The following is a 23,370-nucleotide window of genomic DNA, read 5'->3' as shown; positions in this document are numbered from 1 at the left end:
GCTGGGGCCAGGTGCCTGGGAAAAGGCCTTGGTTCCTGCAAGGATCTGAGGTCTGCCCCCTGCTTCTTCCCACAGCAACTGTTCAAGAAGGTGGTGCCTCACCATTGCCTGGGCTGTGTCTGGTCTCGGCGGGACAAGAAGGAGAACAAGCACCTGGCACCCACCATCCGGGCTACTATTGCGCAATTCAATGCCCTCACCAAGTGCGTGGTCAGCACCACACTTGGCAGCCGAGAGCTCAAGACACAGCAGAGAACCCGGATCCTGGAGAAGTGGATCAACATAGCACATGTATGGTGGTTCTGGGTGTGTGTTTGTGGTGGGCAGAGGGCGCCTTGTCCCAGTGGGGCTTGGGGGAGCAATTTGTAGAGGGACCTAGGTCAGGGTCTTGGGTGAATCTTCAGGCCATATACACAGCTGCTCATTATTGTCTTGCTTGGAGCACTTGGGCCTTGGCTGGCACCTGGCCATAGACTGAGCTGCCTCTTTCAGGTGGGTCCTTGGCTTCTGAGTGGTTCTATGGCTGGATGGGAGGCCTGTGGCTGATTATGTCACTGCCATAGTGGTTTTTCTAAAGTGAGAAAGACATATTGCCCACCTTACATGGAACTCCTACATGTTTATCTTAAAATATGGAGTGTTTGCTCCTCCTTCCTGTACATGGCCCCCATCACATGCTGCCTACCCAAAAGGAGGGCCACCTGCACCCCTCAGGACACCCACGTGTCTTCACTCCTCAGCAAATCTCGCTCTGTGATTCACATCGGGGCTTGGCCTAACCCATCAAGCATGCTGGCCTGTGAGTCCATGCTGTTCTGAGGGGACATAGAAGGTTGGATTCCAAGGGGCCCCACTGTAGAGCAGAGCCAGGCAGGGTGCTGGGATTTAGGGGACACACCATCCCAGGACGGAAGCCAGGACACACCTTAAGTGACTTGAAAAATAAGTTAATCTAGGTTGAAGGGGATTCGACTATTTTGTTATTTTTTTGGCCATGAAAGAGGGCCCAGCACCTGCCTATCTCTAGTATTTTCAAGGCCATCATAGAATCACGTGATCTGTCTTGGCTTGTGTCAGGGAGGTTTCCCCAGAGCTTTTGGTACACACAGAGGGTGGGATGTAGTGAGAAGCACCAAGAAGGGTCAGGATTGGAGGGAGCTTATTCATATATAGAAGCAATTGGGGGAGGCCAGAGCCAAAGCACAGGGGGAAGGTATTTGCCTTGCATGCAGCCGACCTGGTTCAGTCCCCATAGGGTCTTGCAACCTGCCAGGAATGATTCCTGAATGTACAGCCAGGAGTAACCCCTCCTGGGTTTGACCCCAAGACAAATAAAAATCCACTGTTGTGGGGTTCCTCTGTGTCGGAATGGGAAGGAAATAGTTCTTTCCATAAATGATGTAGCCTTTATATTTTACTCTGTGTCTCCAAAAGGGAAGGAAAAATAAAACAACAACAAAAAACCTAAACAAACACAAAGATTGATTCACTGTCTACTCAGTGCTTAGAATTTCTGTGTGCTGGACCCAAGTCTATTGGCTTTGGACCAAATGAAATGTGAATTGTGCATTTACGAGACAGGAAGAATTCCATGAGGGATAAATCTGGTCTCTTCCACATCCTTGAATAATTCAAAGTCGAGTCAGAATTACAGCGTACATGCTTAAACACCATGTGTCAAGCCAGACCAGGGCCACAGACCACGCCTGTTGGCTTTGCCTTTGGCTGGCGTTCTGTTCCCCGAAATGCAGTGTCCTTTTCCCCACCAGCCCTGCCCTGAGCACCACAGGGTGCAGCTCTAAACCAGAAGGGAAAACTACATCAGCCCCTTCTTGCTCTCGATTAGGTTCTGCTCTTGAAGCTGTGTCTCATGACAATAAAAACTAACAGGACCCCAGGCCACTTCCTGACCAGATTGAATTCACTTTTTCCGCATTCATTACCGGCCATTCCTGCCGAGAGAATGTTTGGAAAACTAGCTACTGCCCCGAGCCGGCTTCCTTGCATCTTTCTGGTGTTCCCCTCCCCTCCCTGGAAGGTCCCCCCTTTTCAGAAATGGGGCCAGATGCCTTTCATTTGCTGTGAGCCCAGAGCGAGCTCTGTCCGTCTGTGATGGCTTCCATATGTCTGCGAGGATTTGCATGAAATAGCAGGGCCCGGGTTCCTTTATTTATTGCAAGTTTCCTGAGGGTTGCGAACGTAAATTTTGGATTCTGAACCTTTTTTGAACTGTGCTCTGGGTGCTGGGGTTCTATACGCAGCCTCCCTCCCCCATGGATTCTTTCTCTCTCTCACTCACTCACACATTCATACATTCATATGCATTCATATTCTCACACACTCATATACTCCCACACACTCTCAGACACACACTACAAATACAGGAACACACACTCTTCTATCCTCCCTTTGTTTTTCTCTACTTCTCCCCATCTCTGTCTTTTTATTTCTCGCTCTCTCCTTCCCTCCCTCCCTCTCATTTTCTCTCTTTCCCTCCCTCCCGCTCCCCCCCCTCTCTCTCACACACACACACACACACACACACACACACACACACACACACACACACACACAGACAGACATTTTGCATCTCTGCTTCTCTCTTACATACTCATGCTCCCTCCCTGTTTTTCTGTCTCTGTCCTTCTTCCTCTCTCAGCAGTGATGACCTTCTTTAGAAAGTGCCTATTGGGGCCTGGAGAAAAGCAGTAGGGCTTTTGCCTTGCATGCCTTCCTGGGATGGGATGCTGGGAATCGAACCTGGATTTGATTCCCAGCATCCCATATGGTCCCCCAAGCCTGCCAGGAGCGATTTCTTAGTGCAGAACCAGCAGAAATCCCTGCATGCCACCAGCTGTGGCCCCAAATCAAAACAAAAGTGCCTGTTCCAGTGTTGGGGGGCGTTCAGAGAAGTTCTGAGAAGTTGCTTTTCCAGGTGCTGGTTTTCCTTCTCCTGGTAGGGAAGTTTGAGCTGCAGTTAGTGGTCACTTGGGGGTGACTACTGACTCTGGGCTCATGGGGCCCAGATGGAGTATTGGGGATCCATCTATAGGTGGCCACTCTTGCCAGCCTTGTGCACTCCAGGCCTAGTTTCCTTGGATCAGGGCTGCCTGGTGTTGGGAGCTGGAACACCTCGCTTGGATCCCAGTCACTCCCCATCATCCTTCCCGAGGCTCACATGGGGCCCCTCACTTGGGCCACTGTGCTCTCCCTGCCCTGGGAACTGAAGCCGGATGCACCGTAACCCCCTCACCACCCCCCCCCCCAATCTTTCTAAAGTAGCTCCAAGGCCTGAACTCAGGTTATTTGGGAGACTTTGGACACTCCAGGTGTCCTCAAATCCTGCACAGGGGAGTGCAAGCCATTTGGGGAGCAAATAAACATGCCCTTGGGTAGTGGGATCTCCTGCCACTTCCCTCCACTCTGGGCCCCACTGGGCTCATCTCTTCAAGTTGCAAGCTCTCAGATACAGCCTCCTTATCTGTAGTTTTAGGGTCCCCCGGAGCTTTGGGCAGCCACACACATGTCTCCTACACTCAGCATTGCACACTTTCTGTGTTTGTGCCAGGGCAGAAGCTGGAGCAAGAATAATAGCACCTGGAAAAAGAATTAAGGCAACCCAGTTGGGGGTCCCAGGGATGGGGTCAGGATCTGGCTCAGAAGTGCCGTTCACACTGGGCCAAGTAGGACCAAGTAGGACCTGCCTGAGGGGGACCAGGACGCCTGGCTGTAGTGGACCTGGAGGTGGGGACAGGCCAGAGGTGGAGAGTGTGGAGGGACAGGATAGCATCGCCTCCCCAGACCCACTCACTCTGTTTCCCTCATTTCCCACCAGGAATGCAGAATCTTGAAGAATTTTTCCTCCTTACGGGCCATCGTTTCTGCTCTCCAGTCCAATTCCATCTACCGGCTTAAGAAGACATGGGCCGCCCTGCCCAAGTGAGTCCCCGCAGGACCCCAAGCATCTGATCCCTTGTCTTGTATATCCATCTTAATGAGCTTTCGGACTCAGTGGGCCAAAAAAAAAAGTAGAAAATAAACGAAAAGCAGAATCCTGGTCCCTGGGATCCCATGAGTAGACGGCTTTGGGGGGTTGATGCAAAGGGAGGCGGTGCCAGCAAATACCCCACTTCTTCCTCCTGCACCCCATGGCTGATTCCCTCTGTTGTTCGCTAGAGGGGAGGTGGTGAGGGACGGTGCAAGCCCTACTGGGTCTTTGCTCTTAGGTTGTAATTTTGTGGATCAGAGGCAGTCCTGGGAGATATGTTGGGGTTCTGGTTAAACCTTGAGAAGCTCTGAGTGCCCCACTATGCAGAACCAATACCATCAGCTCCAGGATCAGAGCAGCCCAGCCCTGGTCCGCTTTCCCCTATATTCTCTGAGAGTTGTGGTATGGCCCTCTTAGTGCATCCAGGGGCACCCATGGCCCAGCCCCACCTAGTCTCTTTCTGAAAGGGCTCTCCAGAGTCCTCCCTGCTGTAGGGAATACCCTCTTGTGACCCAACCCTGTGCCCCCAGGGACCGAATTCAGATGTTCGAGGAGCTCTCCGACATCTTCTCAGACCATAATAATCACCTGACCAGCCGGGAGCTGCTGATGAAGGTGAGAGGCCCCGTGGGGGAAACCCTGAACTCCCACCAGGAGCAGAGCTTAGTCTTGGGGTCTCCCTCCCTCCTTGGCACTGGGGCCCATGGGGAGCTGGCACAGGCATGGGACACCAAGCACAGAGGTGTGCCCCTCATTGGGTGTGACTCCTGGACATGGTCTGGGGTACAGAATGGTGATGCCTGGTGCTTGAGTTACCCCCCTCAACTGAAGGTTGATAGTGTTGGGCCTATGGGGGGGTCCTGGTCCTGCTGCACCCCGCTCTCTTCCTGCACATACCAGCTACTAGGCCTGACCCTAGACTGTGCCTGGCAGGAGGGAACGTCCAAGTTCGCTAACCTGGACAGCAGCGTGAAGGAGAACCAGAAGCGGACACAGAGGCGCTTGCAGCTGCAGAAAGACATGGTGGGTTGAGGGCCAGGGGATCTGGGTATCTGGGGGGGTGTCTGGGATTTTGAGGGTATTTAGGAGCATCTGAAGACCCCTTGCTTCCCCCCTGTAGTCTCTGCAGCCCCAGTGTGTATAGGGGTCTCCTGGCTACTGTAAGATTCAGTGGGATCATTGCACCACTGTTGCTGGCTGTGACCCTCTTTCAAGAGCCCCTGTTTGCACCAGTGAGCTCAGGGTCACCCTGTGCACCCATGCTGGAGGCAAGAGAACTCTGCCAGGAACCTAAGCATACATACACACTCTTATCACACTCATACGATAGCACATGTCTGCACACACATGCATACACACATAAACACACACAAACAGAAATGGACACACACACATGTTCAAACTCATACAGGCTCACACTCAAACACACACACACACACGGCTATCACACTCAAACACACACACAAACACATTCATACAGGCTCACACTCAAACACACACATACACACACACGGGCCTCCACGCACACACCCACACACACACACACACACACAGCACACACACACACACGGCACTTGCGCCCAGAGCTGCTGCTTACTGAACCTGAGACTCCTGTCTCTGTTTTCCCAGGAGACTCGTGTGCTCAGCCTGTTCCAGATGGGACAGTCTCGCCATCATGCCCTGGCTGCTGCCCCGAAGACAGAGCTGAAAGCCGGGTCTTGGCCCGATTGGGGGAGGCGCAGTGGGTTTGTCCAAGATCCTTGCGGCAGAGCAGGGCATGGAGACCAGATAGGCTCCTGCCACTTGAATTGGAGTTTTGGGGTAAGGGCCCTGGGAGCCACTTGCTGCCCCGTGCTGTGCAGAGGCGTATTGGGAAAGACAGAGATTGAACCCGCCCACAGAGGGAGGGGGGGCTGCCTGTGGGGCCTGAGCTTAGGGACATGCTGCCATGGGAGTGAAAACAAGGCAGCCCCTGAGTATTATCATTTGTGTGTGGGGAGACCCACATCCGGGCTGCTAATGCCAACAGTGCTCAGTGGGGACCACATGGTGCCAGGGTGAAGCACGGGGGCACCTGCAGGCCAATACTGCTCAGCCATCTGCCTTCTGGGAGCCTCTGAGGGGGCCTCAGGGACTTTCAGTGGGGGGGCTCAGGAGAAGCCCTGGTCAAATGTCTTATAGTGGCTTGTCAGAGAACTTTCTTGAGCGCTTTGAACCAAGAACTACAGCCTAGAGTCTGGACCTTAGAACTTATGTCTATGAAATTAGGACTTTGGTTTTTAGAACTTCAGTGCAAGAACTTTTCTAAGAACTTAGAGTCTTAGAATTTAGTATTTAATACCTGAGAACTGAAAATCTAAATTCTTAGGACTTGGAGTCTGAAAACAGAATCTAAAACCTTAGAACACAATGTCTGAGAACTTAGACTCTAAGCCTTAGAACAACTCAGCCTTCAAGAATTCCCTTCTCAGACAGTGACAGAGGCTACAGCTGATCTAGTACCTGCCTCTGAACCCCTCTCTGACTTCCAGCCTTGCCAGCTCCAGGCTCAGCCCAGCCATTGTCTGGCCTCCCCAGCCCATGGTATGGCCATTGGCTGCCTGGTTGGTTCTCTACCTTTCCCGGTGATGGGACAGGTGAGGGTGCCCCACTGGCCCCCCTTGGGGAAAGAGTGTGATGGTCCAGGATCCCCCTTGGCCCTTCTGTCCATGTTCTCTGCTCTCTGCAAGCTGTCCCTAGACCTTAATCCTGTGACACTCCATCCCCGCACACCCTCTGTTCTGGCCCCCCTTCCCCAGGGCTGCCGAACTGTCCACACAGTCCCCGCCTAAGCTTGTGCTCAGCACTCACATACAGTGGACAGCCAGGCCCCGAGCACAGCTGCACTGCCTTGGACATTGGGGAGCTATGGAAGGTAGTGCCTGCCTCCACCTGGGAGGAATGTGAGGTCCTTTTGGGAGACCGCCATGACGCCCCAGGTTCAGTCCCCCAATGCCCAGTCATCCCCTGCCCACTGAGCCATGTGCTTGCTTGTCTCCAGGGTGTGATGCAGGGCACTGTGCCCTACCTCGGTACCTTCCTCACTGACCTCACCATGCTGGACACGGCCCTGCAGGACCATGTTGAGGTGAGTGGCAGGTGAGGGGTATGTATTTCAGTGTGGGCCTGGCAGGGGTGGCGAGAGGCTGGGGGTCTCTTTCCTCATCTGCCCCTCCAGGTCACCAGCTCTGAGTCGGTTCCTCAAACCTGAAAGCTTATCTCCCAATATGAATCTGACCTGTAGAAGGGACCCTGTGGAGAAATGGGGCCACCTGGTCCCTCCCTCTGCTCCCAAATTTCCCTGAGGTTCTGCCCCAATCCTGGACTCTTTTTAGCTTATCTCAGGAAACACTCAGGAGTGTTGTGAGTGTTGGGAATCCCGGGGTGTGGCCTGGAAGTTAGTGGCTAAATAAAATGCAGCCCCAGGGTTGAAGAATTGAAACTGAACTTTCCAGAAACTACTTCCTCTTTGATAGAGTCTGGACAATGGGGGTGTCCTGGGTGAGTGAGTCATTGACCATCTGTCTTTGTTGCTTTTGTCAAGGAAAAGCAAAAAAACAAAACAAAAACCAATATGAGTTGGTCCCTTATGTGGCCACTGATATGGCCACTAAGACTAAGCCTGCCACTAATGCAGCCACTAATATAGCCACAGGTTCTGCCATCTGCTTCCAACCTGGAATCCTCCTGTGGTTCCTATGACTGACTTCCCCAACCCTCCAAAGCTGATCCAATGGCATTAACTGAGCCTTTTTTTTTCTCTTTTTCTCCCTGGGAGGGAGTCTAGGTGGGCTCTGTGAGGCCCCGTGAGAGCCCCCCACCACTGGTTCTGTGCCTCTCACCCCACAGCAACCCTGTGTCCTCACAGGTGCTTCTCCTTTCTCCTAGGGTGGCCTGATAAACTTTGAGAAGAGGAGAAGGGTAAGTTGGCGGACTCGACTGGGATTCCTTGGCTCACATGCTGGAGAGAGGGGACCCTTACCCAGATGTCATGGGGAGACAGGAGGATGGACATGGGAGCACGTAGAGGACTTCAATCCTTATGTCTTGTCTCACTTCCCAGCATCCTGCCAGATTGGGGTGACACAGTTGGAGTCCAGCCTCTGGTGGGCCTTCTGAACAGAATGACCTGTTCATCCCACTAACGGGAGGCCCCGCCTGGCATGTCTGGCATGGGCAAGTTTGGGGTGGGCAGCAAAACTTTAGCCCCAGTTTACAGTCCAGAAGAAGGGTAAAGGGCTGACAATAAGGCCCCAAGATCACTGGGACCTCTGAGCCAACAAGGTGGGTTTCAGAGGGTTCATTGGGGTATTTGTGGGGTCAGAGAAACTTACAGAAGGAAAAGGCATTGAAGTCAAGGCCGGAGCTTCCAGGGATGAGATGACAGAGGCCTGGGCACATGGTGGACCCAACCGAGTCTCCTTCAGACCTGTCTCCCTGCTGCGCCCATTTCCTCCCCGCACCCCATCTTTGGCTTTGAACTTATCAAGAACCCTGGCCCAGAGCCCTCTCCCTAGTACAATGAGTAGGAAAAATTTGGGAAACATGGAATATTACAAAACCAAACCAAACCAACCACAAACTCAGGCTTCATCTTGTCCCCATGCTGAATTAAAAAAAAATTTTTTTTTGTAAAAGTTGAGTAGTTGAGGGAGAGATATCGAGATAGCATGGAGGAGGTGGTGGGCGTTTGCCTTCTGCATGCAGAAAGGTCGGTGTGTTCAAATTCTTGGCATCCCATATGGTCCCCCAAGCCTGCCAGAGAAATCGATTTCTGAGCGTAGAGCCTAGGAGTAACCCCTAAACGCTGCTGGGTTGTTGACCCAAACACTACACACACACCAAAAAAAAAAAAAAAAGAAAAAGTTGAGGTATTGAAAGAAATGGAAGTAATTTTGAACCACAGAAATATCCCTGTCGTTCATGTTGGAACTTTTAGAAGCCTTTGTGAAAACACTTACTGGAAGAAAAAAAAAAAAGGACAGGAAAATATAAGCAAGCTCAGTGGTGCTTTTCACTACTCTGGATCCCCAAATCTGATTGTTCTGGTCCCCTAAGTCTGATTGAGAGCTGAGAGATAGAGGAAGACCGAGTGGGGAGACGGGGAGATGTCAGAATTTTTTTTCTTTCTAGATTTTTCCCTTTATCTTTCAGGACTTGGAGATAGGAATGTTTAATGTCTCTTGCCGCACTCAGTGTTAAATATAGTGCTTCTATCCTTCGATGGGAAGTGGGGGAGAGAAAACAAGGAAATGGCCTGGACAGAGATAGTGAGGGAGCCTGTGTCTCTTGTTTCGTTTCTGTAAACACTTTTTATTTTTCTGAAGAGAAGAATGCGGCCATCAGGGAATGTTTGGGCCACTCAGCTGTCTTGGGGGCTTCTGGAATTTGTTCCTACTTGTGGCCCCTTTTTGCCTGAGAAGCTCAGCCAGAAACTTTTGATATTGTCTAGGTCTTTCATGTCCCCCACAACACCTTGGGGTGTTATCAGCCACACAGGCACGTAACCACTTAATCATTGCCTAAATCATTGCATCTTGCTTCCTACACTTCACAGGATGCTGTACCCTTATCTTGCTCCAAAGGCAGCTTTAGGAGTAAATGATTTTTTTTAATTAAAAAAATTTTTTTTGCCTTTTGGGTCATACCCAATGAGGCTCAGGGGTTACTCCTGGCTATGTGCTCAGAAATTGCTCCTGATTTGGGGGACCATGTGGGACCATGCCGGGGGATTGAACTGCGCGGTCTGTCCTAGACTAGTGCTGGTAAGGCAGACGCCTTACCACTTGGGCCCCAATTTAAATGTTTTTGGTTTTTGAACCATACCCAGTGATGCTTAGGGGTCATTCCTGGTTCTATGCTCAGGCATAACTCCTGGTGGTGCTCAGGGGACTACATGGGGTACTGGGAATCGAAGCTAGGTTGGCTGTGTGAAAGGCAAGTACCTTACCCACAGTACTATTACTCTGGTCCCAGTAAATGGTTTTTGGGGGAGTCACACCTGGGGTTACTCCTGGCTCTGTGCTCAGAAATCACTCCTGGAAGTCTCGGGGGACCATATGGGATGCCATTCTTCCTGGATCAGCTTCGTGCAAGGCAAACACACTACCACTATGCTATCTCTCTGGCTCCCAGTAAAGGATTTTTATTTATTTATTTGTATTTTTTTTGGTTTATTGGGCCACACCTGGTGATGCTCAGGGGTTACTCCTGGCTGTCTGCTCAGAAATAGCTCCTGGCAGACACGGGGGACCATATGGGACACCGGGATTCAAACCAACCGCCTTTGGTCCTGGATCGGCTGCTTGCAAGGCAAACACCGCTGTGCTATCTCTCCGGGCCCTATTTATTTTTTTGGATCACACCTGGCAGCGCTCAGGGGTTACTCCTGGCTCTACTGTCAGAAATCGCTCCTGGCAGGCTCGGGGGACCATATGGGATGTCAGGATTCAAACCACCATCCCTCTGCATGCAAGACAAATGCCCTACCTCCATGATATCTTTCCAGCCCTGCCAGTAAAGGATTTTTAATTTTTTTTTATTTTTATGGTTTTTTGGTTTTTGGGTCACACCCAGCAGCGCTCAGAAGTTACTCCTGGCTCTACGCTCAAAAATCGCTCCTGTCAGGCTTGGGGAACCATATGGGATGCCAGAATTCGAACCACTGCTCTCTCTCCCGTCCCAGCCAGTAAAGGATTTTTAAAGGCCACATATTAAAAAATAAAACTTTTCTTCCTTTCTCTCTCTTTTTTTTTTTTTTTTTTTTTTTTTTTTTTGGTTTTTGGGCCACACCCGGTAACGCTCAGGGGTTACTCCTGGCTATGTGCTCAGAAGTTGCTCCTGGCTTGGGGGACCATATGGGACACCGGGGGATCGAACCGCGGTCCGTCCAAGGCTAGCGCAGGCAAGGCAGGCACCTTACCTTTAGCGCCACCGCCCGGCCCCCTTCCTTTCTCTCTCTTCCTCCTCCTCCTCTTCCTCCTTCCTCTTCTTCTTCCTTTCCCTCCTCCTCCCTCCTCCTTTCCTCCTCTTCCTTCCTCCTCCCTTTCTTTTCTTCCTCTCCCTCCTCTCCCTCCTCTCCTTCACTTCCTCCTCTTCTTCTTCCTCTTCTCCTCTTTCCTCCTCCTCTCCTCCCTCCTCCCTTTCTTCCTTTTTCCCTCTTCCTCCTCTCCCTCATGCTCTCCCTCATCCTCAAAAAAAAAATAAAAGAGAAAAAAATAAAAATAAAATAAATCGTAGAACAAGAACAATAGTACAGCAAGGAGGGTATTTGCCTTGTGCCAGGTTTGATCCTTAGCATCCCATAAGGTCCCTCAAGCACTGCCAGGAGTAATTTCTCAGTGCAAAGCCTGGTGTGCTCCCCCCAAGAAAAATATGAAAAAGCTTTCCACAAGAATTGCAATCCCTCCTGCCTTCTTTCTTTCTTTCTTTTTCTCTTTCTTTCTTTTCTTCTTCTTTCTTTCTTTTCTTTCTTTCTTTTCTTTCTTTCTTTCTTTCTTCTTTCTTTCTTCTTTCTTTTCTTTCTTTCTTTCTTTTCTTTCTTTCTTTCTTTTCTTTCTTTCTTTCTTTCTTTCTTTCCAAAATTAATTAATCAATCAATCAATTAATTTTGCCAAAATTAATCTCTCTGGCTGGAGCAAGAATCAAGAAAGACACTTGAATGCACACAGCCATCCCAGAAGACAGTTAGGAGTCATTCTTGAGCACAGTCAGGGGTCAGCCCTGAGCCCTGCCAGTGTGCTGCTCACCCGAAACCTGGCATCACCTCTATGGCGAGGGCTCTATGGGACACAGTGTCTCCTTCATATGCATTCGCCTGCACAGGCACCAAGCACTTCGTTCTATTCTCTTGGGGGTCTCTGCCGCTGCAGGAATTTGAGGTGATCGCCCAGATCAAGCTCCTCCAGTCGGCCTGCAACAGCTACTGCATGGCCCCCGACCCGCGTTTTATCCACTGGTTTCGCAGCCAGCAGCTCCTGACAGAGGAGGAGAGGTGAGCAGCCAAGAGGACAGCTGTGGGCCTGGCCAAGGGGTCGTCACAATCCTAGCACCACATGTAGCACCCCAGTCTTACCAAGAGCATGCAAAACAAAGAACCAGGAGTGAACCCTGAGCCTAGAATCAGGAGTGGGCCCTGAGCACTGTTGGATGTGGCCTAAACTCCACCCCTCCTTGCTCATCCTTGTTGTCTCTCCACCTTGAACATGGAACCCATTGTCCTGGGGCTCAGGTCTGGGATGGGCTGGAGCTCATCCTCCTGGTGACCCCTTTCCAGAAGAGGTGGACACTGATCAGATCACAACCTACATCAGCCACATCCGGACCCTTTTCTGGCCCACAGGGCCCCGAGCAGCACCTGGTTGACCCCCGCATGCAGAGTGGGAGGGGTACCATGTTAGGGGCATGGTTAAGAAGGACTGAGAGGGTCAAGGCTCGTCTTGGAAGGTCTTCAGGGCCAGCAGCTGCTCCTTCTCGCTCATTTTGCTTCTGCAGCTCCAATGCATGTAATAGGCCATGCAAGCTTGTACTGCTCGGGGCTCTGTGCTCCTTTCTCAGGGCTCAGGGCTCAATGCTTGGGGCTTGGAGTGACTATGCCTTATTCAAGGCTGCACATCTGCCTGACCTCTCATTGCCGAGACCTAAGCATCTGCCCTGAATCACCCTTTTCTCTCCCCGGGCATCCTGGGGTTCTGAGGGAATAGTGGGTCAGTGCTAGGCGCTGGAGCAGGCCTCGAGATGGGTGCTGGCTATCTGGGTACCAGACCTTCGTGTGGCTCCTGATGGCCTGGGGGAGACACAAGGCGGAGCCCTATGGGATCCGGTCCGATTTTGATCCGGGCCACACCCCGACCTGCCTGAACTGTCTTCCAGCTATACCCTGTCCTGTGAGATTGAAGCAGCTGCTGAGGCCAGCACCACCTCGCCCAAGCCCCGCAAGAGCATGGTCAAGAGGCTGAGCTTGTGAGTACTGGGGGCCCCTTGGACTCATGGTGTCGAGTACTTGTGAATACCGTGAGAATATTGGTGCTGCCCCCAGATAGCCTCCTGCCTGCAGCTCCTCAAACCTGACTGGAAGTTCCTTCCCTGGGCCTGTAGAGCCAATGAGTCCCTCTGGGTGAAGGTGGCCTCAAAATCTGTCTCCCCAGGACCCTCCACCTCACTGCTGCGTCAGGGGGGTCATGGTGGGTCTAGAGCCCCACTGTCAGTCCTGCTGTGAACCCTCAGAGCCCCACAGATGAACACCTTCATGCCCCTGCCTGCCCGGCTCCCCTCAACCCTCCTCTGCCCTGGGCACCCCAGTCTCTCGTTTCCTCCCAGTTCTGTGCAGGGCTCTGGAGCTCTCCATGTGGTGGGCTGGGGCCACCGTTGGGTACGTGTGCAATGTCTACTGACCTGTGCCCCCCACGTGCTACTCTTTCATGCGTGATTCGGGGAAACAGTATTCATGGTGGGGGATAAGCGTCCCCAGGTCTTTGTGGGGGTTCCCAGCCATCTCTGCATGAGAAACCCTCGAGGGGGTTCAGCTTGCAACCTCACATGTCCATCTGGTGCCCCCTAATCAGAGGACCTGCCCATTCTGGCCACGTCAGAGCATACCTGAAGCCTGGTAGAGCCCAAGCTGCTGCTGCTGAGGGGTGCAGTCCCCTGGGCCAGAAACAGGTGTCTCCTTAGGGAATCCTGGTTTCCAGCTAGGGCCAGGCTACAATGCTGGGGCTCTGAAAAGGGGGCCACAGGCTGTGCACACATGGCGAGTCGGGGTGCTCGCTCAGTGGGCTGGGGGCCACCCCTGGATCGAGTTCTAGCTTTGATGTGGAATCCTCGGGCCCATCCTGGGACCTCTAGACATGTGCATGTGGATGAAAGGGTGTGCATATGTGCATGTATGTACATAACATATGGTATGTTATGTAGACATCTGCATACATATAAACGTGTTCACATGTGCACGTGTGTATATGCCCATGTGTTTCCATGTGTGCGGCCTGCATGCATAGTGTGAGTCTGCGTGCCGTATGTATATATATGTAGGCACATGTGCTTGCAGATGAGGGTGTCCTCAGAGCTGACACCTGTGCTAGAACCTTCCTGGCTGGTTCTTCTCTCATGTTCCCTGGCTGGCCTCTGCCCTCTCAGGCTGTTCCTGGGCTCTGACCTCATGGCCAGCAGCACCCCCAGCAAGGAGGCCCCCAAGTCTACAGCCAGTGGGAGCTCAGGGGAGAGCATGGACTCGGCCAGCGTCTCCTCGTGCGAGTCCAGCCCCGAGGAGGGCGCCTTCACACCCCTGCACTCGCCTGATGAGCCCCAGAAGAAGGTGAATTGGGGAGTCCCCCCCCCTTCCTGACCCTTAGGAGCTGAAGTGGTGTCAGCCCCCAACACATGCAGAGCAGGGTGCTGGTCTGGGGCTGCAGCGCCGCCATTTGTTCTGGGGTCTGCCACCCTGGCACGGCTGGATCCTGGGGGAGGTGACACCTGAGGCTGACCTGCGCTCCCTGTCTGGGGGACAAAGGGCATGATGTGGGGCTGAGTTGGTGATAGCTTCCGGGTCACAGTGTGTGAGGGAAGCGGGGGGTGGGGTTCCCTCAGGACTCTTCCTTGCTGCCTAATGCACCCCAGACCCTAACTCCCAACTAGGACAACAGACAGCTGCTCTGGCATGGATGGACTTTTCACCTTTTGGAGTGTATCTCTGGCAGGCCAGACGTGGGGTATTAGTGACTTCTCACCCCTGCACAGTGATGCCCACTGGATTGGAGGAGTAGTGGTTTCTTTCAGACATTCCCACCATCATCATCCCTCAGGAACCTGGGATTTTTTGAAGTAGCCAACACTTAGGGCTCTCAGGAGCTCCCCTGGACTGAGCAGATGGAGTGCTGGCCCCGCTGGGCTTCTCCCCTTTCTACCTTCATGTGGGAGGGTGAAGGGCTAGCACTGGGGACCTGAGATGGTGCCTCACAACTGGCACCATGCACTCAGTATCCTGACCCCTCTGCCTTTGGGGTCTTTGAGGACTTGACCTTTGGGGGCATCTTGTCCTAATGAGGTGTGGACCCTGCTCCCCGCTGCCATCCCCGGATCTGGGGTCATGTGCTTCTGCGGCTTGAGTAGAGGTGGACATGGATGTATCCCCAAGAACCTACCCCTGGGGCTCCCTCTGGTCCTTCCCTGGTGAGACTAGACACACCAGTTTCTAGCTACATGCTTGCTGCCCCTTCTCTCTCCCCCCTGAGTCTCACCCGTAACCCTCCTTTCTTTCCTTCTAAAGTGGCTCTAAAATACAGGCTTCCAATGCCCACTGCCAGCCAGTTGAGCACAATATAGGGGGCCTATGGAGGGATGCTGAACCCCTTGTTGGTTGTTTGTGAATCCAGAAATATCTCCCAAAATGAGAGATTAATTCCCATTCTTACGTCCCTCCTTTTGTGGGAAACCTAAGTGATAATTCTCCACAGTAAATAATCCAAACAGATAGAAAGGTTGGGGGACAAAAGTTTGGCAATATGAGAGTCCTTTAACAGTTCTGATGTCAGCTCCCAAAATCACCTCCGAGCCAGCCATCAGCTCTGCCAAAAAGCCTCCTCTCGCCTTGCCAACAAGCTATTTTCTACTTAATCGCCCCCACCTGGAAGATCCAGGTGGGACGACAGGCAAAGAACAATCTTACGGAAATACACTACAGGGGTCCTGGTGGTATGTCAGGCTTCCTGCAGGCCCCCCCCCCCCAAAAAAAAACCTCATTTTCTGTGTGGTGTTTGCTGCCACCTGCTGGCCGTGTCGTGCACAGTTGCTGGAATGGAGCAACTGGGACCAAGGCAGGTTGCAGGGGCAGGGGTTGGGGCAGAATTCACCCAAAGAAAGACACTGGCTGCATGGCTGGGAGATCCCATGCTAACAACCGTTTCCCTTCACCTTCCCCCGCCGCAGCTCTCTGAGTCCTCATCCTCCTGCTCCTCCATCCACTCCATGGACACAGCTTCCTCAGGGATCTCCTCCTCTGTCCACCCTGTCTCCTCGCCCCCTGCCTGCCCCGGTGACTCCAAGATGCACAAGCGCTCGGTGTCGGTGACGTCCATCACATCCGCTGGCCTGCCCCCCGCCTACAACCAGCAGAGTGAGGACAGTTGCATCATCCGAATCAGCATCGAGGACAATAACGGCAACATGTATAAGAGCATCCTGGTGAGGCCACAGGTGCAGGGTCCCCAGCGCACACAGGCAGGGCCTTTCCAAATCTGAAACCTGGCAAGCTAGGCCAGGGGACACAGTGAGGGCTTCACTAAAGGCTCGAGGCCCCGGGTTCAATCCCTAGCTCCTGAGCACAGTCAGGTGGCTGAGGGCCTCCAGGAGTAGCCCCCAACCCCCAAGAACCCTCTGGTCATCCTCTACAGGGAGGATGAGAACGGGCCTCTCTGGTCCTACATCCCCCAAGTGGCCCATCTTTCACGTCACCTACAGTCTGAGCGTGTGTTCATGTGTGTCCATATGCATGTTTATGTCTGTATGTGCCCATATACACATTCATGTGTGGCTTTGTGCCTTTCTTGTCTGTGAGTGTGAAGTACAGATCCAGGCCTTGGCATCTCTCAGCCTTCCAGCTTTTGGGGACCCGGCCACGTATCCCCTCGTCACAAAGCGTCTGGGCTGTTTTTGGCAGAGTCTAGGGGTGATTCTGGAAGCGAAGGCTCTGGGCCTTGGCGGGGCCCCTGAGTTGTGCCCTTCTCTTGGCAGCTGACGAGTCAGGACAAGACCCCTGCGGTGATCCAGCGTGCCATGGTCAAGCACAGCCTGGATGCGGACCCCGCTGAGGACTACGAGCTGGTGCAGGTCATTTCTGATGACAAAGGTACACAAGGGAACACTTCTGGAAGCTGGGGGGGGGGGGTGGACTGCTTTGGGGGAGAAGACGCTAGGGGAACCCCTGTCTCATTTGGCTCAGCCAAATGGTGTCCCCCTCCTTGGCAAGGACCCCTTGCGGGATCAGGGTGGTGGGACCCCTTGCAGCACACAGAATCCCCACCACATAAAGAAATGAATCTGTGCTCCCAAGCTGAGCGTCTTTGCTGCTCTTTGGGTGTAACTATGGGAACTCCAGGCAGTGCTCAGGGGCCCTGGCACCACTTGGCGACTCTCAGCCAATCTGGACGCTGGTTCATTGTGAGCTGGGAAGCTATGGGGCTGCTCAGGGATCCCCAAGCTATACCAGTAGCACTGAGAGCCTCGAGGGTTGCAACAGCCAGTGCTCAGGGAGCCATGTGGTGTCAAGGATTAAAACAAAATAAGTACAGTGAGGGTAGGGGAGGTGATTTCAGGAAGTGGGGTGCGAGCTCTGCATGCAGGAGGCTGGATTTGAGCCTCAGCATTGCATGGCCCCTGGAAACCAATGGTCTTTATAAAACACCAAGGAAGGGAAGGGAAATCTAGTGGGTCTGGCCTCTGCCTGGCTCCCTTAGGACCAAAGATCCTGCTTCCCAGGATCTTCCCAACAGCAGCTTCTGCCCGCCAGCACCCTCGTGTGGGGACAGAGGTGAAGAGCACCCAGCAGGAGGTGGGAAGTGGAGGCAGGTGAACTGCATCCAGCAGGGAGATGGATGCTCTTATGGGTGCCCTCAGGGCAGAGTTGAACTGCACGCAGCAGACTGCTGTCTGATTTGGGTCTCAGCCTGTCCCTTGCACTGGACTCTCTGAACCTGAGAAACACAAGGGGTCTCCTCTAAGGAAGGTCCTGGCCCCACAGCCCTGCTTCCTGCACTTGGAGTTGAGAAGGCTGCACCTGCACTTTTTGTCTATTCATTTGTTTTTCTTCTCTTTGGGCCACACCCTGGGGTGCTCAGGGTCTTCCCCAACTCTGCTCCCAGCAGTGCTTGGGGTCCTTGTAGTGTGGAGATGGGACCTGGGGCTCCTGCCTAGCCCATTGTTTCCCTCCAGGCCTCTCGGGTTAATGCCTGACTTATTCTTTGTGCTCAACTTCTGGGGTGTGTGTGTGTTAGGAAATGAGGATAGAGGGCCCATTGGCTCAGTCCCCAATTGCAGGTGCAAAGTGAATGCACTCAGTCCAGGTTGGTGCTAACTGCTTCATTTTCCAAACCCTTTCTTTAGAGCTGGTGATCCCGGACTCTGCCAACGTCTTCTATGCCATGAACAGCCAAGTCAACTTCGACTTCATCCTGCGCAAGAAGCTGCCGCCCGAGGAGCAGGTGAAGCTGAGGAGTAGGACCAGCCTGACCCTGCCCAGGACAGCCAAGCGGAGCTGCTGGGCCCAGCGGCACAGCAAGATCACCCTGTGAGCACCAGACACACCCCACTCTGCACAGGCCCTGGATCCGGGCCCTGTGGACAGGAAAGGCCCCAGGCCACAGAGCAAATTCACTTTGCACAGATCCGGGCAGAGGGAATCCATGGGAACTGGGCCAGTCCGGCCCACCCCACTGGAGAGGGACCAGCTGGGCGGCATGAAGGACCACTTGGAAGAGTTTGGATGAGCCCAGGCCTAGGCCCTCTGTGCCCTCCATTCCCAGGACAAGGAGAACCGTGGGGGTACGAGCACCGAATGTTTGGGTACCCACAGGATCCCCCGCATTTGGGAAACAACCCTGGGCAAGGAGGCGGAACTGCAGCTTCTGGGTCCCATCGCCGCCCCTCGGGACTCCTGTGCCCTGGATCCACACCCTCACGGCATCCCCTAACAGAGACCCCTGCCGCGCCCACACCCCTCATGGCAGTTCTGGAGGTGCCTCTCTGCACCCCAGGCCCCACCTCTATCCGGGGTTCCAGCCCCAGCCGTGTGGGAGGCCACCTCAAAAGCCATATGTGGGGCTCAAGAAGCACTTTCCGAATTTGTCCTTTTTATGATTACAAAAAATCTTCAAGATACCACTTTTTATTCCAAAAATAAAGAAGAGGACTGAGGCTATGAGATGCACTGTACCCATGTGTATGTCTACCCCCTGCTGGAAGGCACCCTAAATGCCTATGGTGAAGGGTGTGGCTGGGGGCACTTGCAGGTCCCCCCCAGGAAAATCCAGACCTTGGAGGAGAAAGGATGGTCCCCTCCCCACTTATCTTTTTTGGGGTGCAAAAAGACATGTGTTCCAGCCCCTCTGGTAAGGAATCAGAATACCATTTGTCCAAGGAAGGAGACTGGAGTGTTGTGTGGGTGCCCATTGGTGGGGTCTTAGTTCCATTCACTTGATCAGGGAAGACCCTGCTTGCATTGGGGATGGATGGCCCTTAACACATGTGTGCTGGTACACAAAGGCTATGATATCCACTTCTTGGGATAGGTTGGGGGATCCTCAGGGATGACTCAGAACTGCTTCTGTGGCTGCACAGAGCACATACATGCACACTGGACATGTACACATACATTCATGTGTATGCATGCACACTGAACCAGCACCAATGCAAGCATTCCCTGGCAGGGCTTCCAAGGAGAGGGTTAAGGTTCTTGGCTGGGTCACAGGCAAAAGCCAGTAGAGTAGAAGACTTGGGGGACTATGGACACCAATATTCCCAGGATTTGTGGCAGTGAGTGTCCTTCCTTTCCTATTGTTTAGTCTTTGTGTATCTTGGAGAAGTATAGAGGCCTCTGCCCCTAAGTAGAGCACAGGACATGCGCTTCAAACTGCAAGAAGACTCCGGCCCCTGGGGGTGGAGGCTGTCTGCAGCCCACTCAGCCCTCTGACCCCTTCCCGATCAGGTCACTGTGCCCCCTGACCCAGAAACCCCACCTGCACTGACCCTCCTCTATTGGACAAACAAGGAACTGGTCACAGCTTTGAGCTAACATTTTAATCTGGGCTGAAGTTCCAGAAGTGAGGTCTGGTTTGATCTCCCTGTGGGGGAGAGCTGGGTGTCGGTTCAAATATTGCCCAGCAGAGGGTGCTGGACATGGGCTCCCTTTGTTTTCCAAGTCCCAAGTGTCTTCCCAAGGGCTTGCTCTGGTCACCCCACAGCCCAGAACTGCTGAGGTCAGGCAGCTATCCAGCAGAGAGTCCCGAGTACCACTCCTGGCCTTTGTGGGTCAAGCAGGCCAAGGCACAGGCTCCAGGGCAACTTTTCAAGTCTGTGTCCAGGGTCCAGCTAGAGGCTGTGTTGACCCTGACCAGCAGGGGGCGCCAGGCCCAGAGTCAGTATTCACAGCAGCAAGTCTAGATCGCAACTACATTTCTGGAAGGTTCTCAGCTCCAACTCTGGAACCTCCTCCAGACACCCTTCAGACCTGCTGATAGGGAAAAGTGGGGAAGTTCCCCCTAAAACAAACCACACCACACTCTACCTGGCTTCCCCCACCTCTCCAAGAGAAAACTTTCACATGGTTGGCACATGAGTGCTGGTGTCTGGACCAGCCAGGTGCCAGGACTCCCTGGGAGGGTGGCAGGAGGTTTTCTAGAAAAGAACGGAATTCCCACAGTCCCATTTATGCAGCTGGAACGAGTTGGCAGCTATGTCTATGCGGTCAATCCCTCCCTTGGTCTCCTGGAGTTGTTAGAATGGTCTCCAGTTACCAAGAAGCTCAAGGTCAGGGTCAGTAAGGTCAAGGTCATAGTCTAGAAGTCAAGGTCAGCACTGGGAGGCCCAGGTTGGCTATCCCCGGTCCTCAGGAAGTGCAGCTAGCTGGGCCTAGGGGTGCTCCAGCAATAAAGACAGAGTGGAGTCACAGGGAAAGGTGTTTCATTTGCGTGTTTCCAGAGGCCCAGAAAGCTGTGACTCCTGCCTAGCTCTTCTCCACAGTGCTCAGAGCCCACCAAGCAGTCCTCCCACACACAGAAGACTTTGCATTTGCAGTTGGGGGTGAGGAGGTCCTGACACAGCAGCAAGGGCTGGGACAGCCCCCCCACAGCCCCAATATATTAACTCTTCATAAATAGGTCAACTGTGGCACCTGTTTCCTCCCACAGTATTCAACTTCTTTTCGCAATGTCAGGCACCCCAGGGACCAGCCCTGTTGGGGTGCAGGGGAGATAGTGGGGAGTAGCCACAGCTGGCTATGAGGCCCTGTCTGGAAAAAACTTGGCAGATTTAGCCTTAAATGATTGTGTTCCCCTAAATTTGCACCAGTGTCCAGCTACCTTTCGCCTGAGACCCAATGTGGGATATGGTGCCTGGCTATCGTGTCCGTTCACCCCCCACTCTCAGATGGCGTGTGGAGGCCCTGACTCTGGAGACCAGACTCTGGGCCTACCTGGAGGAGAAAGGCACGGTCCCAGGGGGTGCAGCTGATGAAGGCTCTGCTGGAGCTTCCAGCCCTTCTTGGAAATCTGGGTTCCACTACCCATTCTCCTCCCCTGTCAGAAAACATCAAGGGCCGGGAGATGCTCAAAGGCTGAGCACGGGCACAGACACAGCAGACCCGGGTCCTCTGCCCCGAGCACTGATCCGAGAACAGACTCCAGGCAGCACCCTAGTGGCCTCCCCAAATCTCCTGATCTGGCCACCAGGGCAGATGAAAGAAACGAGACAGCCATGGTGAGTCTCACAGCACAGTGCTCAGGGCCTCCTCAGAGCTCCTCCCGAGTTGGGGTGGTGGCCCTCGGGGCCGGGGGCAGCGCTTCTGTGTTCTTGGTGGCACCTCGCAGTTGCCCCTTCCAGGGATGTGTGCGGTCCCAGTCGGTGGCTGCAGTGTCGTTGTCCCAGATGGTGGACGTCTCCGTATCGCTGAGGTAGCCGGGCTGGCCTGTGTAAGTGTGGTCGGGTAGATGAGGTAGTGGCTCGGCCGAGAAGGCCCGAAGGTCCCGGTGCTGGTAATGCTCCTTGTACTCGGCTCTGTAACGAGAGCTCCCAGTGAGGAAGCTTCCAGAACATGGCCAGACACGGCCCAGGGTACGCTGGGCTAGGCCAACGAAACCATTAGCCAGCGGTGGGCATCAATGTACCTCCCAGCCCTGCTTGCCTTGCCAAGTGGGCTGGTGGCTCAGTGGTGCTCAAGGGTATGGGGGAGTTACAGGGGATCCTGCACAGTCCTGGGGATCGAATTCAGGGCCTACACAGCTCCTGATTAGATAGATCACTGTTCAAGTGGAGCCGGGTAGGAACTTTGTCTCCTCAGTTAGGGCTCCTTAGAAGCTTCCAGATCACTCAGCAAACAACAGTTCTGCTGTGTTTGAACACGTGAGTATAAACAATGCCCTATGGGGGCTGAGGGGTCAGTGCTTGGACCTTGCAGGTGTGAGGCCCTGAGTTGGATGCCTAGCACCACTGCCCATTGCCAGGTGTGGTCTGTCCCAACAACAAAGTCATACAGACACATGCATGCACAATAATATGCACATACAAATGCATGCATAGGTCCAGGTACACATACAAACATACATGTGTATGGAATATAGCTGCACACACATTTAAAATACATGTATATGCACAAATCAAGAAGCATGTGTATCTGTGAAGTTGGGATACCAAAAAAATGCCCCATTCTCATGACCCCAGATGCAAGAAGGACCCCAGCATAAAGGGTCAGTGACATGCGTGGCCCCCTGCCTCATTTCCCCCAGCTGGCTGGGTCCCTGGGGACTCACACCGGGTGCTTGTCATACATGATGGGCAGAAACTCGTCCACTGGCAGCATCTTCCCAAAGGGTTCAGCTCCCACCAGCTTGCGGGCACCGGCCAGGGAGAGCACATAGCCAAGAGTCCAGTATGAGTAACCCGCCTCCACCAGACCGGGCACGTTGGGTACTGCTTTCTCGGGCTCTGCCACCTGCATGCGCTTCCGGCCAATGTAGCTGTGGGGAAAGTGGTGCAGAGTGAGGCAGACTCGGGTATGAAGACGATCCCAGCCCTACAGGGGTGTCTGCTTGCTTCCATTTTCTGCCTACTACACAGAGAGGTGTCTATAGGCACAGCTACGGAGAGGTGGGTGGGGGTGGGTATGAGCCATTACATCACCTTGGGGACCCCAGATCACCCTCTCTTGTTCCCTCTGCACCATGACCCCCAGGATCTGGGCTCAGGAGATGCAGGAACCCTATTCCCCCCAGAGCAGGACCCACTCCTGAGACTGGACCACACAGTGTCTAAGCTGCCCCCACTTCTTGAACATTGGACAGCAGTGGGGATGTGGTGTCCCGAGAGCCTGTGGGCCCCTCACATCAGCTCCCAGTCCAGCTGTGCATGGGCCACGTCTGCCATCAGCCTGATGAGCTTCGTCCTGAACTGGTGCTCGAAGCGCACATCGTCCTCAATGACCAGGCTCGTGGCCAGCGTTCGTTCCAGCACCTGCAGATGAGCGGGCAATTGGGGAGTGCCCAGAGCCCCTGCTCCCTTTTGGTGCTTTGTTTTTATTTGGGGGCCACACCCAGCGGTGCTCAGGGCTGACTTCTGGCTCTGTACTCAGGAATCACTCCTGG

At 53.5% G+C, this 23,370-nt stretch overlaps 2 protein-coding genes across 4 annotated transcripts in view; one reads left to right on the top strand and one right to left on the bottom strand.

Moving 5' to 3' along the window:
* The window catches only part of RGL1 (ral guanine nucleotide dissociation stimulator like 1), a 115,348-nt gene extending 96,410 nt beyond the window's left edge, over window positions 1–18,938 (top strand). For all 3 annotated transcript variants that reach the window (XM_049776450.1, XM_049776448.1, XM_049776449.1), the window contains 12 exons: window positions 76–291; window positions 3,836–3,939; window positions 4,519–4,603; window positions 4,922–5,011; window positions 7,029–7,115; window positions 7,916–7,948; window positions 11,899–12,020; window positions 12,899–12,988; window positions 14,162–14,339; window positions 15,950–16,204; window positions 16,754–16,868; window positions 18,122–18,938. In XM_049776450.1, the coding sequence (XP_049632407.1) occupies window positions 76–291; window positions 3,836–3,939; window positions 4,519–4,603; window positions 4,922–5,011; window positions 7,029–7,115; window positions 7,916–7,948; window positions 11,899–12,020; window positions 12,899–12,988; window positions 14,162–14,339; window positions 15,950–16,204; window positions 16,754–16,868; window positions 18,122–18,309 (1,563 nt within the window). In that variant the 3' untranslated portion in view covers window positions 18,310–18,938. The remainder of the gene's footprint in view (window positions 1–75; window positions 292–3,835; window positions 3,940–4,518; window positions 4,604–4,921; window positions 5,012–7,028; window positions 7,116–7,915; window positions 7,949–11,898; window positions 12,021–12,898; window positions 12,989–14,161; window positions 14,340–15,949; window positions 16,205–16,753; window positions 16,869–18,121) is intronic.
* Window positions 18,939–21,210: 2,272 nt separating this feature from the next.
* The window catches only part of COLGALT2 (collagen beta(1-O)galactosyltransferase 2), a 53,217-nt gene continuing 51,057 nt past the window's right edge, over window positions 21,211–23,370 (bottom strand). The window contains exons 10-12 of the mRNA XM_049776656.1: window positions 23,112–23,239; window positions 22,540–22,746; window positions 21,211–21,787 (exon numbers count right to left, since the gene is read on the bottom strand). Coding sequence (XP_049632613.1) covers window positions 21,523–21,787; window positions 22,540–22,746; window positions 23,112–23,239 — 600 coding nt within the window. The 3' untranslated portion in view covers window positions 21,211–21,522. The remainder of the gene's footprint in view (window positions 21,788–22,539; window positions 22,747–23,111; window positions 23,240–23,370) is intronic.

The sequence above is a fragment of the Suncus etruscus genome, chromosome 7 (genome assembly GCF_024139225.1).
Source record: "Suncus etruscus isolate mSunEtr1 chromosome 7, mSunEtr1.pri.cur, whole genome shotgun sequence".
Classification (NCBI taxonomy): Eukaryota; Metazoa; Chordata; class Mammalia; order Eulipotyphla; family Soricidae; genus Suncus; species Suncus etruscus.
Note: the sequence above shows the minus strand (reverse complement) of the source record. Positions and strands in the feature narration are given on the sequence as shown.